Source organism: Lissotriton vulgaris, chromosome 1_2, assembly GCF_964263255.1.
Source record: "Lissotriton vulgaris chromosome 1_2, aLisVul1.2, whole genome shotgun sequence".
NCBI classification, from domain to species: Eukaryota; Metazoa; Chordata; class Amphibia; order Caudata; family Salamandridae; genus Lissotriton; species Lissotriton vulgaris.
Window position 1 is genome coordinate 194,047,257 of NC_141686.1, and position 12,919 is coordinate 194,060,175.

Here is a 12,919-nt window from a genome sequence, read left to right on the forward strand (position 1 = left end):
TTTGAGATCATGACAAAACCCTCATGAAACATGGGAGAAGTTCAGCTTTTTCAAGAACCTACAGGATTGGCACTGGACACTCCTCAAACTGTTGGGTGAGCCTCTCCTCTAATTCAGAATGTTAGCATTGTGCACACTATAAGGGAGACATAATATGCATTCTCTTTGGATGTCCACATTTCTGCCCTTAATGGGACTCTATTTGGTAAAACAGGATACGCGACTTGCCTATAAAGCCACCAACCTAACTCGCTCTTGCACGTCTCTCAGGATATTGTCAGAATCACCAATAGAAGCAAAAATGGTGGCTCAACTCAGAGCTAGCTGTCACCAAGATATGCATCTTAAGGCACTGGAAATCACTCTCACTCCCAGACTTTGAAGAATGGACCAATGCAATGGTAGAGAAGGCTAAGCACAAATGATTGATATACAAACTGAACGACCAGCAACAAGTGTTTGAAGACATTTGGGAGGCATACCTAATGTAACTGATCATTCCAAAATGAGATGCGCACCAGGTTGATATATGTTGGACAGGTATGTGGATCCTCCCTATAGAAGGCCTGTCAGCCCCTCCGATTCTGTAATGATCAGTTAATACTAAACACATTATAATACGGACAGTCGCTGTAGAATGATAGCGACTGTCGGATCGATAAAGTGAGAAATCTCTCAGCCATCTGCTAATTTGTGAACGTTATTTGTTTGCTCTCCTTTCATTCTGCCCTCCCCATGAGGACCATTAATATTGTATGTGTATGTTTATGCCTGCGCTTCCCAAATGCAAAGCACGTGGAACTCCCCTGCATTAAATTTTGATATGTTTTGGTGAAATTTAAAACCCTAAAAAGAAATTAAACCGAAATAAATAATTATGTACAAATGACATGTCTTTCCATTATTGATTATTGGGACATGGATCTGTGTGTTTCTACAAGATTGACACAATGTTCAGATCTGGATATATTGGAGCTCACAGTCTCATCTCTGCCTGATGGCTCATGATCACTCCGGAAGACACTCCGAAGGACTTCTTTGAATCTCCTCTTCTCCTTGCTCCCCACGAGGAAATAGATGTAGGGGTTGGCGCTGCTGTTCACGCTGGCGCAGAACAGGTGAACATAGACTAGGATCAAATAGTTGAAATCATTGTGTCTCATGACCTCAAAGTAGAAGCAAACCCCTAAAACCCTTGTTGGAAATGTGGTCAGCAGAAACACCATGACATTGAGAAGTATGACCCGATACAGACGCGTTGGTTGGTGCTTCTTCGATCTTCTTTGTACCTTCATGACCAGAGCAAGGCTGGAGAGAATCATGAGCGGATAAATAATTCCAAAGGTCAAACTCAACAAGAAGACTATGACAGCTGCGCAGTGAGGGGCAGTCACATAAGTGTCTCTTTCGGTGCACAAAAGACCCTCTGTTAGTGTGACCACAATGGCGAGGATCCACAGCCAAGATGACACAATGGTCGACAGATGCTTTGCTCTGTGGCATTTGTACCAGATGGGGTACAGAACTGACACACATCTCTCCACACTAATGGCCGACAGAAGGAAGAGGCTGGTATTGTAGCCAAACATGAAGAGGATCCCAATATGAAAAAAGACAACCTCGTTGAAATGTGAAACTGTTGCCCCAGTTGCGATTATGAGAATATAAAGAATGCTAGCTGTAGTGCAGAGGAGGAGGAAGAAGTCAGCAGCAGCGAGGTTTAGAATGTAGACAGTGAAGGGGTTCCTCTGCATCCCAAAACAGAGGACCCACAGGACAATCCCATTGCCAGCTATCCCCAGGAGGCAGATGAGCTGTGAGGGCAAGGACATTGTCAGTACCATAGTTAATGTAATGTTGGTTTCATTATGTATTGGTCCGTTGGTGTCATTGAAGGGTTGGAGGTTGCTGTCCGACATCATGTGGTCCACGAGAGCTTCTGCGGGGATTTTTTTCTATAATAATGCCTGTCGAAAAATGGAAATAGAGAAACATTATAATTTGTTTAAAACTATTGACTTACATTGGCTTTATGCATCTGAATACTTATCAAGCAACCAATATAGAGGGGTCCCCAATTCCACAATTGCTACTGATCACAACAAGTGGCTCCAAGAGATAAAGCACAGTGTTTTATTCTGCCTGTTCACTTTCGGCAGGGTGTCGCGCCACATATGAAAGTTTCCCATCATAGCAATATTTTCTTGACAACTGCTCACTTTTGTCTGCTAAATATGGTTAGGGATGACCGGTAAAATATATTGCTCATCTTCAAAGTGGAACCAGCATTATCCAAGTTAGTGAGTTGCAAAACTAAGTCATCGTACTATATAACCTTAGTTGTTCTTCTCATATAGGGCCAGATGTAGGTAATCCCAGTTTACCGACTCTTAAATACCGAATCATACCGATTCGGTATTTAAGAACAGATAAATGAGATGTAGGTAATTTTTTGTTAAAAATTACCGAATCGGTTAAGTTTCGGTAATTACCGAATCGGTAATTACCGATTCGGTAATTGACATTCATTCCTATAGGCCTGGAGGACCATAGGAATGAATGTCATTTACCGAATCGGTAAATACCGATTCGGTAAAAGGGGGAAACATTGAAGGGTGGCAGGGTGTCACTTTGACACCCTGTTGCACCCCTCCATTGTGTATGGGTGCACATGTTGCAGACATACTTGCCCTTGGAAAAGCAAAAAAAATGCTTTCAAAGGCTTTCATTATTTACCACCAACTTTTAGTTGGTGGTAAATAACGAATCCTTAACTGAGGAATGTCCTAACTTGAGTACTCCCTACATCCTGGATTCGGTAATTTACCGACTCGGTATGTTAAGAATTCGGTATTTTACCGAATCCTTAAATTACCGATTCTGTAAAATACCGAATCCTACAAAAATGCCACGTACATCTAAAAAGCCCAATACCGGTCGGTAACGGCCAAAATTCGGTAATTTCAGCCGTTACCGACCAGTATTGGGCGACCTACATGTGGCCCATAGTGTTGAGTCCAGCCAATGACCTCTTCAGAGACCTTTGAGGAAGGCGAAAGTAGAGGTGGATCCTGTTGAATATTCATGTGAAAGGCATTTAGAATTGATGGTTTCTTTGAACCTTCAGGACCTGGAACTAATGGGTCCTCAAACATTTGCACAGGTTGAGTAAGATATCTTTGAGCTTGATGCATGGCATCTTAGAGGTCTGAGTCATGAGGAAGACGAGATCTTCCATCAAATCTTGTGTATTCAGCTGGGTTTGTGTCTAAGACTTTCAGAGTGATCTTAATTGCCCATTGACTGGAAAAGGTGGAAGAACTTGGAGAGTAGCCTGGCACTGGTTCATGTAAGGTTTGTGGGTAGGTAGAAGATTTTGAAGTGATACTGCCATTTTATGAATAGGCCTGAGAGGTGTGGCCAGATCCACAAAATTCAAATATGACATAGAAGGCATAATTGTGGGTCCTCGGGAGATTACCACATTTCTTTACAAGGGGACCTGTTTAGAAGGCGCTGCAATCCTTTCACCTTGTATATTCTGAAGTCATTTTGTTATTCAATGCTATACCGAAACAACACATATCATGATTTCAAACCGACTGAGAATTTTTTCGTGCAATTTGTCAAAAGGTGGAATGACTAAAGTGTGTTCAAATCTACTGAATTACAAAAACGAAGGCCGACTAAATTGTCCAACAGCAGGAAGAGCATTCTATACTTAATTGTGGGAAGGTGGTAATTTATTTTTGTGGTGGTTCTGATTGTTGGGCTGATTAAAGGCAGCTAGTGGATGTTAGTGAGGTCACATTGAATGCAAAGTACCAACACTAGTGCAAATGCACTGTTTCAATATTGAAAAAATAAGAACTACCCATTAGAAGGCCCATAGAACTGACCAAAGTCGTTATTTAATTTGGTTTGATGGTCGGCTACCCAACAGAGTCTAATTTACCCTGGAGTTGTGAAACACTCTTCTGGACAGAACGTTTTTTAAAGTAAGCATAATTTATTGTATGTTTACAAAAAATGCTCTTAAAATAAATACTCTTGTCGGGTATCCGGATCAGAGGGCCCCAAGGCAGAGAGGGAGTACTGCACCTATATTGTGAAAGCTGGGGTCTTTCAGAACTGATGTTCTGGGACTCCCTACCTCAGAGCTAGTAACTAGGGGCCAGGGGCCAGATGTAGGTAGCCCTTTACCAATCGGAATCGGCAGAAAATACCGATTTTCGGTCGTTTACGATCGGTAAAGGGCTATGGAGATGTAGGGGCACATATTCGGTAATTTTACTGAATCGTTATTATTACTGAATCGGTAATAAGTACCGATTAGGTAATAATTACCGAATCGGTAATATTTACCGATTCGGAAATATTTACCGATTCGGTAAAATTACCGAAAATGCTATGTGGGTAGCCAATTTTCCATTGGCACTTGGCTTACAGAATCGGTATTTTACCATGGAATACAAATCCATGGTAAAATACCGATTCCCGTGTACATGCACATCTGTGCATGTACACATGTGCAATGTGACAGACAGACGTGCCCTTAGGGCATGTCTGTGTGCCACATTGCACACATGCCCGTTTTGGGGGTGCTAGAGGGTGTCAAAGTGACACCCGCTGCACCCTTGACAAATTCGGTATTTACCGATTCGGTAAATACCGAATCGGTATTTGAATTGAATCCTATGGGCTTCAAGGCCCATAGGATTCTATAGCAAATACCGATTCGGTATTTACCGAATCGGTAAATACCGAATTTTTAAGGATTCGGTAACATATCCAGATGTTGGGACCTACATCCCATTTACCGATTTTGAAATACCGAATCGGTAAAATTCGGTATTTCAAAATCGGTAAATGGGATTTACCTACATCTGGCTGTTGATGTAGGAGCCCAAATACCGGTCGGTAACGGCCGATTTCGGCCGTTACCGACCGGCATTTAGGATTTGGCATGTAGGGGCCATAATTTTACAGAATCGGTAAATTTACCGATTCGGTAAATTTACTGATTCTGTAAAATACCGAATCGGTATTTTTACCGATTCGGTAAATCCACATGTAGGTGACACTCCTAAGAGTGTCACAGGCCCTTAAGAATCGGTATTTTACCACCCAATCCTATTGGGTGGTAAAATACCAAATTCAGGTGTGCATGCACATCTGTGCATGCACACCTGTGTCATGTGACACACAGACATGCCCTTACGGCATGTATGTGTGCCACATGTCACACATGCCTGAATTTGGGGTGCTAGAGGGTGTCAAAGTGACACCCCCTGCACCCTTGCAGGATTCGGTATTTACCGATTCGGTATTGCCCATTGATTCCTATGGGCTTCAATGCCCATAGGAATCAATGGGCAATACCGATTTGGCATTTAGCGAATCGGTAAATACCGATTCTTACCGATTCGGTAAATTGAAAAAGAAATTTACCTACATCTAACTACTTCTATTTTACCGATTCATAAATACAGAATCGGTAAAATTCGGTATTTATGAATCGGTAAAATTGAATTACCTACATCTGGCCCCTAGGTGCTAAGTGCCTATTTGTAGCACTTGTTACTCAGGGTGGAGAGGCAGAGCCGTCCAGGGTTTACTCAGATGATGTGCAGTGGACTAGAGACTCTGCACCCAATAAATTGCTGCCCTGCCAGTGCTTTTCTTATTAAAAAAGGAAGGTTCTTATTTACATGCTCTACTAAATACTGCACATTACTTTACAAACTTAAACAGAATGGCCTGTGGATATGTCTATGGTGAAACCCTCTGAAAGGCCTCACAACCAACAGAGGACGCATACGCAAGAAAGTTCCCGAAGATCGGGGCTTTGTCAGGGTTTCATCATAACAATTAAAGTTAGAATTATGTGTTCAAAACACAGTGCAATCAGTATTAAAACCGTTCTGAATGGTATAACCTTTCATTGGAATTCAACAATATGCACAAAGATTCATTGTCAGTATTGCTACTGGTAGTTAAGATTTCAATCTTTAATACTGTGTAGTGTATGAATGTTCATTCTACTTCTACCATTGTTGCAAAGTAGCCTCAGAACCTAGAGTTGGAAGTCCCAATCTCCCAGAGCCATGTGCCTTAAAACTTTGAAAATGTTTTCTGGGGTTATTTACTCCCCTACCAGGGAGACATAGGGCAGTATTCAAAATTGATGGAAGAGTTTCTGTGGTGGTCTGCCACATTTCCGGTAGTATCCCGGAGCCAGAAAAACTTTACTATTGGTGCAACTGGCTTCTTTGGACAGCACTAGAGCAGACAATACAACATCTGGGGCAAATGTACAGGATTATGGGTGAGCCCTAGCACCCGTTGATTCCAGCCCACTGCGCTGCCTCTGATGCAGCTGTGGATCAATTCTTCTTTCTTTTCTTGTGTTTTCTTGCGCTCCCAGGCAATGTTGCTGGTTATTTCATTCAGGTGCCTTAGCCGCAAGTGGGCTTCTGCAGTACTGGTGCAGTACTGCAACATGCGGTTCACTGGCTGGAAAGAGTTGAAAATTGGGAGAAATATCTCTTGGCGGGAGCATATGGAGACGTCCACTGACGGAGCTCTTGACGCTTGGGTGTGGTGCCCCCCGGGTGAACCCATTCATTGTGGTCACGTAGCCACGACGTGGGAAATTGTGGTACGCCGGGTGGTGCAATGTGCTCCGCACATGCCCCTATGGGGGCTGCGCCATTTTGCCAGTATTGCTGACTCCATGTCGGTGCGCCGATGGAAGGAGGGAGGATGTCTGACATTGGTGGATCTATACATAGATGGGGAATGCATTACTCACAGGGAAGCAAGTGTCAGCTGCAGTCTAGGATTGGGCCAATTACTACTATATGAAAAGACCTCAAGTGTAGTGCAAGAGATGTGGCCTGTGGTCCCAGAGGAACCCCCCCACCCTCCATCAGCAATACACTGAAAGTAATGTTATACATGGCGCAGGCCAGACAGCTGGCTCCCATCTCTATAGAGCATTGAGAGAGGATCTACCAAGCGAAGTGCCAAGGAGCCAGCCAAATTGGGATGCCCTTGCAGATGAACCCCTGAGGGAGGGGGATTGGAGAAAGGTTCATAAGAGGGTACAGAGGTTAGCGCTAACCCTTGATTTGAGCTCCATCAGTATAACTTGATTCATCAGGCGTAACTAACCCCACACATGTTACATACATTATACTCATCCCTCAAGGATGAATGCCCAAGATGTAATGACCGTGGGGCAGATTTCCTTCGGGGAACATCCATTACGACTCGGTGTTTACACTGCACTACCATTACAACGCTGGTTTTACAACGCAAGTCGTTAACACGACTTGCGCTGGAGGGCGCTCTAGGCTAAGGAATAGTAGATTTACTATTCCAACACCTTCCCTACTGTACGTAGGCTGGTGTTGGAATAGTAAATCTTACTATTCCTAAGTCCTGCACCCTACAGATCAAGTCGTGGTTGTAGGAGGGTGGATACCTGACTATGGTTGCCCCCAACTTTTTGCCTGGTGTTTTGCTGGTTTTCCGACTTAGTTGACCTGGGACCCTGCTATTCAGGGCCCCAGGCCTACTGCTCTCTCTGTAAAATGTATTCCATGTACCTTAGGTGCATTTACCAATTGGTACTGGGCCACCTTATGTTATGTTATGTTAAAATCAATTTGTAAAGCGCTCGTACGCCCGTGGGCTTCATGGCGCTATAGGAGGTATGAAGAGTCCGAACAACATAACACTAAGCTGACAGAGGTTAATGGTAGGCTTGAGAGAACAACCAGGTTTTTAGTCCCTTGCGGAAGGTGAGCAAATCCTTACTCTGCCTAATCGGTAAGGGGATGGAGTTCCAGAATGAAGCTGCTAGATGGCGAAAGCAGCAGCCACCCTGTCGCTTCCTTTTAAAGCGAGGCACCTCCAATAAGGATTTTTGAGCGGAGCGCAGGCTTCTAGTGGGAATATATTTAGAAACCAGGCTGCGAATAAAGGCAGGGCCGTTATCTTGTGTGGCCTTGAAGGTGATACAGCCAGCTTTAAAGGCAATGCGTTGGGAAATCGGAAGCCAGTGTAGCTTTTCTAGTCCTGGTTTGATGGAAGACCATTTTGGCTGTTGTAGGATGAGTCTAGCCGCCTGGTTCTGGACTAGTTGAAGTCTCTTTGATAAGCCCACTGGGAGTCCCAGGTAGACGCTATTGGAATAGTCCAAGCGGGACATGACCAGGGCAATAGTAACCTGGATTAAGGCAGATTGGGTGAGTAAGTGAGCAATTTTTTTTATTTTCCTCATTTGGAAAAAGCTTTCGGAAACCACGGCACCCACCTGGGTTTTTAAGGACAGGTCCGTATGGAGCGTGATCCCTAGGCTCTTTACAGCAGTAGACCATACAGGAGGAGTGCCCAGGTCTGCTGGCCAGTAGTTGACACTCCAACTGGATAAGCTGTTCCCGGGCAAAAGTATTTCTGTTTTGCCCAGGTTAAGTTTTAGATGGTTTTCGTTCATCCAGCATTGGATGTGTCTCATGGTGTTCTGAAATTCGGACACGGCATCAGGGATGTTCAGTTGGAATAATAGCTGTAAATCATCCGCATAATTGAACACTGTGACTTTAAATTTCTTAAGGGAGTGAAGAAGAGGGCGGAGGTAAAGATTAAATAATAAGGGGGATAATGACGACCCCTGCGGGACTCCACAGGTGGATGTGTGCCTAGTGCCTGTAAAGCTGCCAAGTTGGATTGCCTGAGTCCGGCCCTCAATAAAGGAAGTAATCCAGCTCAACGCTGATCCTCTCAGGCCAGCCTGTTCGACACGGTTGAGCAAGATGTCATAGTCAACCGTGTCGAACGCAGCCGAGAGGTCAAGCAACACCAAAGCTTGGTGTATGTCGGCGTCTGCGTTGGCTCTAAGGTTGTCTTGGAGCGCCAGGATCACCGCCTCTGTTGAGTGACCTGGGCGGAACCCCGCTTGATTAGGCTCCAAATAGTTGGTGGTCTCGATGAAATTAGAGACACTCTTAGAGACATGGGCCTCCAATACCTTTGAGAGGTAGGGCAACAGGGAGATAGGTCGATAGTTTGTAAGATCCGAGGGATCCTTCCCTTGTTTTTTTACTAACGGTATAAGGAGGGCTTTTTTAAAATCTGTGGGGACTCTGCCTTGTCTGAGGGATTCATTGAGAATAGGCAGGAGTGCATGTGGAAGAAATAAGCCTAATTCTCTAAGGATGGAAGGGGGGCAAATGTCATTGGGTGACCCAGATTTGATCCGTTGAAGGAGTTCCGACAGTTGTTTGGGGTCAATCGGAGGAATGTGGTCTAAAGTCTCTGGATTCTTGTAACCATCCTCAATGGTGTTGCTGGCAGGGTGTAGTGGTATGCTTTGTTTGATTGTGATGATTTTATTAATGAAGTAGTTGTTCAAGTCATCACATAAAGCTTGAGAATGTGCGATAGGTAGTGACGTACGCTCGTCGTTACAGAGGTCGTTCACTATTCTAAAGATGTCTTTAGTTTGATTGTGAGAATGCAGAATTATGCCTGAAAAATAATCAGTCTTCCTCTTAAGAATGTTTTTTTTTTACAGTCCCTGTAACTCAGGGCATAGGTGTACCCAGGGCCTACCAGGGATTGCAGCATGTATTATGCCACCCCTGGCTGGCCATCTAAATCTGACACAACTGGCTGCACGACAGCTGGGGCAAGGTGGTGTAATCACCCTTTGCTTTAGATATAGTATACCTATATCTAACCCTAAAATGGACACATGTAATCCTATCAGTCACTCCCATGGCAGGCTTTAACAATCCTGAAGGCAGAGTGCGTTGTCATATGGATACTTTGTTACATATATTGCTTTAAGTTAGCATGAGTGCTTACATGTTTAAACAGCCTTTTTTCCTTCGGCTTCAGTTTTGCACACGACACATACTTGTTGTTGTCGCCTTCACCCTAGAAGCGGTGAGGTGGTTTATTTGAGAATAATATGTTATTTCTATGCTATCAGCTTTGCCTGGTACACTTGGTACAACTGTCTGCACACTGAGAGCTGCACACTCTAAAATTAACCTAACACAAGGTTGCTGGGAGGCTTGATCCTCGCACCACATTAGACATAACACAAATAATGTTGATGCCAACATTTTGGGCTCTACGCGGGTTTAAGATAGAGTTACACGGAATGAACGTAGACACTTGGTGCTGCGCATGAAGAGAGCTGGTAGCTGTTGATGTGAACTGCTCCTACTGACATTGAGTGGTATGGGGCCGCCCTGCTAAAGCCCAAATGAGACCTTCTTAGATATAATATAATATGCTAGATAGGGTGCGCGAAATATAGGTGATATAGATTTCTATAGAAATTGCATTATAACATGCTAGCACCTTTTGCTTACTATGGATTAGTGACTATGCTGCTGACTCTGATTTTTATAATCTGCATTTTGGTATTATACAAGATACTGCGTTTGAGAACTTTGCATTGAATAATAAATATTTCAAACTTGCACTTGTGTTCTTTGACTCTCAGTTTTGGTTTGAAATGATTATATAACGAAAGAGTGTTCATGTGTTCCACGACTCCTGAGGTATTCTAAAGATCATGTTCTGGTTTGTCTAAGACATGGATCATTCCATAATGATCCATGAGACACTGTAGCTAGCTAGGTAAGGAGATTTCTGACACTGAGATGAGTTTTTGGATCATCCTAACTCACTGAGGTTCTAGATCTCTATGCACAGTTCTGTGGGAGAACGGAAACCCTGCAACATGGCGCCCAACGGATTGGTTGGCCGTATTTCATGACACTCGAGTAGTATATCATTCAGACCTTGACACCTTCATTCCCGTTTCCGGTAAACGGTGGTGTCGGAAAACCTACCTATTTTTGAGATAGGTCTTTTCAAGCTTGAATTCTTCTGAAAACGGTTTCTTTGAATTACTACCCAGTTGTGCTACATAGTGTTCTTTGTCTTTTTTCACTTCCTGTGCTAACATGGCCGTGGACATAGCGCAGCATAGCCGCGTCGCGGTTCGCGACCACTTGCGGGGTTATAATGTACCCGCGGAAGGCTTGGCTGTGGTTCTAGTGGTGAGTGCGGAACATGCGTACCCGTACGAATTGTTTTATTCCTGGGTAACATTTCCGGCTTTGGACGCTAATTCAGGTGTCTACCATTCATACACTGCCACGGATGTACCGGCGGCTTATGCTCCGTACAGGGCACTGGAAGTACCTATAGACGCTTGGCAGCACGGAGTTTGGTTTGGTGGCGCCCTACCCCATTCTTTAACGGCTCCGAGGTTAGGTCCTTTGTCCATTCCGGGCACAAATTGGCCCGCTTTGGGTGGATTTACTCCTCATCCTAATCGCGCCACTTGTAACGTGGGTGACCTGCGGCGTCTTCATGAGGTCGCGGTTGGAGTGATTAGAGCGCTTGTTCATTACATTGGTCGTAATATTCATGGCGCAGCCCCCGCAGGTGCGCAGCTTCGGGCAGAACAGGCTGGTTTGAAAATCAGTCCTGTCTTGGTGAATTCCGTTATGGGCAGAAAGCCAGAGAATAAGGATGATTTTCCTTACTGGCTTGCCGAGAAATTCGACCAGCTAGAGGCTGTGTTTCCTAATACGACTCCGGGTGAAAAACACCGGATTCTTACGCTTAGTTTACCGAAAGATTTAGCCCCTGAACTTGCTGACTGTGAAACATGGGGTAAGACTTTTGCAGCGGTTTACTCGAGGTGCTATGGCACCCCGTCTGTGTCAAACCTTTCTGAGGTCCTTAAACGTGTTCAGGATGATCACGGACCGGAGTCGGCGGTCGAATTGGGTATGCGCCTGAGCGGCTCATTTGAGACGGTTTGCGGTCTTATCCTTGCAAATGTCGAGGGGGATGCAGTGAACTTTCAGGTGGCCAATGCTCTGGCGTTAATTCCCGAGGCCGAGAAACCCCGTCAGCTGGCAAGAATTATTGTGGCGGCTTATAAAATGGTTGGCCGCACTTCTAAGGGTTTAAAAGCTTTTTCTGAAAAAGAGAGGAAGCAGCCCCAGGGACAGTCTTCGGAAACGGGTGGACAGCCCAAGTAAAAAAAAAAAAAAAAATTGGCCTAAAAAGCAGAAGCAGGGTAAGCAACAACAACAGCAGACACAGATTTCTGGTCCTGCACCTTCGCAACCTGCGCCGTCAGATCGAGTTTATGATTTGCGCGATCGCGCGATGATTAAAACACCAGAGAGATATCAGGCTTCTGACCAACGCTCTCCTCGTTCCTTTCAGGACTCATCGGCTCCGTCAACCGGTGGTGGAGGGGGCGGCAGGGGCAGGGGTGGCCAGCAAGGACGTGGCCAGCCCCGCACGTGAAGTGAAGGGGATCAGCGAGACGACTCTACGCCTAAGAGACCGCAGTTTGCCAAGAAGAAAGTCGCTGCCTTAACGGCGCATCGATATGCCCCAGATAGTGAGAACGCGGCTTCGGAATCTGACGTGGGCTCTGACCTTGCTGGACAGCGCGGCGGAGATTACCATAGTGAGAGAGGCCCTCCGTCCACTGTTGAAGGTGACAGCGACTGAGACTTTTATTGTGATTGAAACAGCAGATACACATGTTGCTCCCCCTGAAAGACTTTTTGAAATTGTCCTGTTGATTGAAGGTGACATGCAGCGAACTGTAAAAGGGGTATTTTGGGAGAATCTTTCGGATACGTATGACATTTTGCTTTCGGAGGCTGACTGGCCCCCACCTTTTGTTCTCGCAGCTCCGCGAGGGGAGGAGGTAATCCTCCCCAGTTTCGCGCACACTGTGCCGAGAGTGGAAGCGCTGCATTTTGCAGAAGAGTGGGCTCTGGCGCTTGCGCCGGCTGTGTACCGGAATCAGTGTGGCTGGGATAAATTGTCCCCTAGCCATGAGATTCCTTTACGGTCA

At 45.1% G+C, this 12,919-nt stretch overlaps 1 protein-coding gene across 1 annotated transcript; it reads right to left on the minus strand.

Annotated features, from left to right (window-relative positions):
- Positions 1–908: 908 nt before the first annotated feature.
- Positions 909–1,961, minus strand: LOC147734895 (proto-oncogene Mas-like). Its single transcript, XM_086952523.1, has one exon. The coding sequence runs from the start codon at positions 1,920–1,922 to the stop codon at positions 909–911; it is 1,014 nt and encodes a 337-aa protein (XP_086808649.1). The 5' UTR covers positions 1,923–1,961.
- Between the last annotated feature and the right edge of the window lie 10,958 nt (positions 1,962–12,919).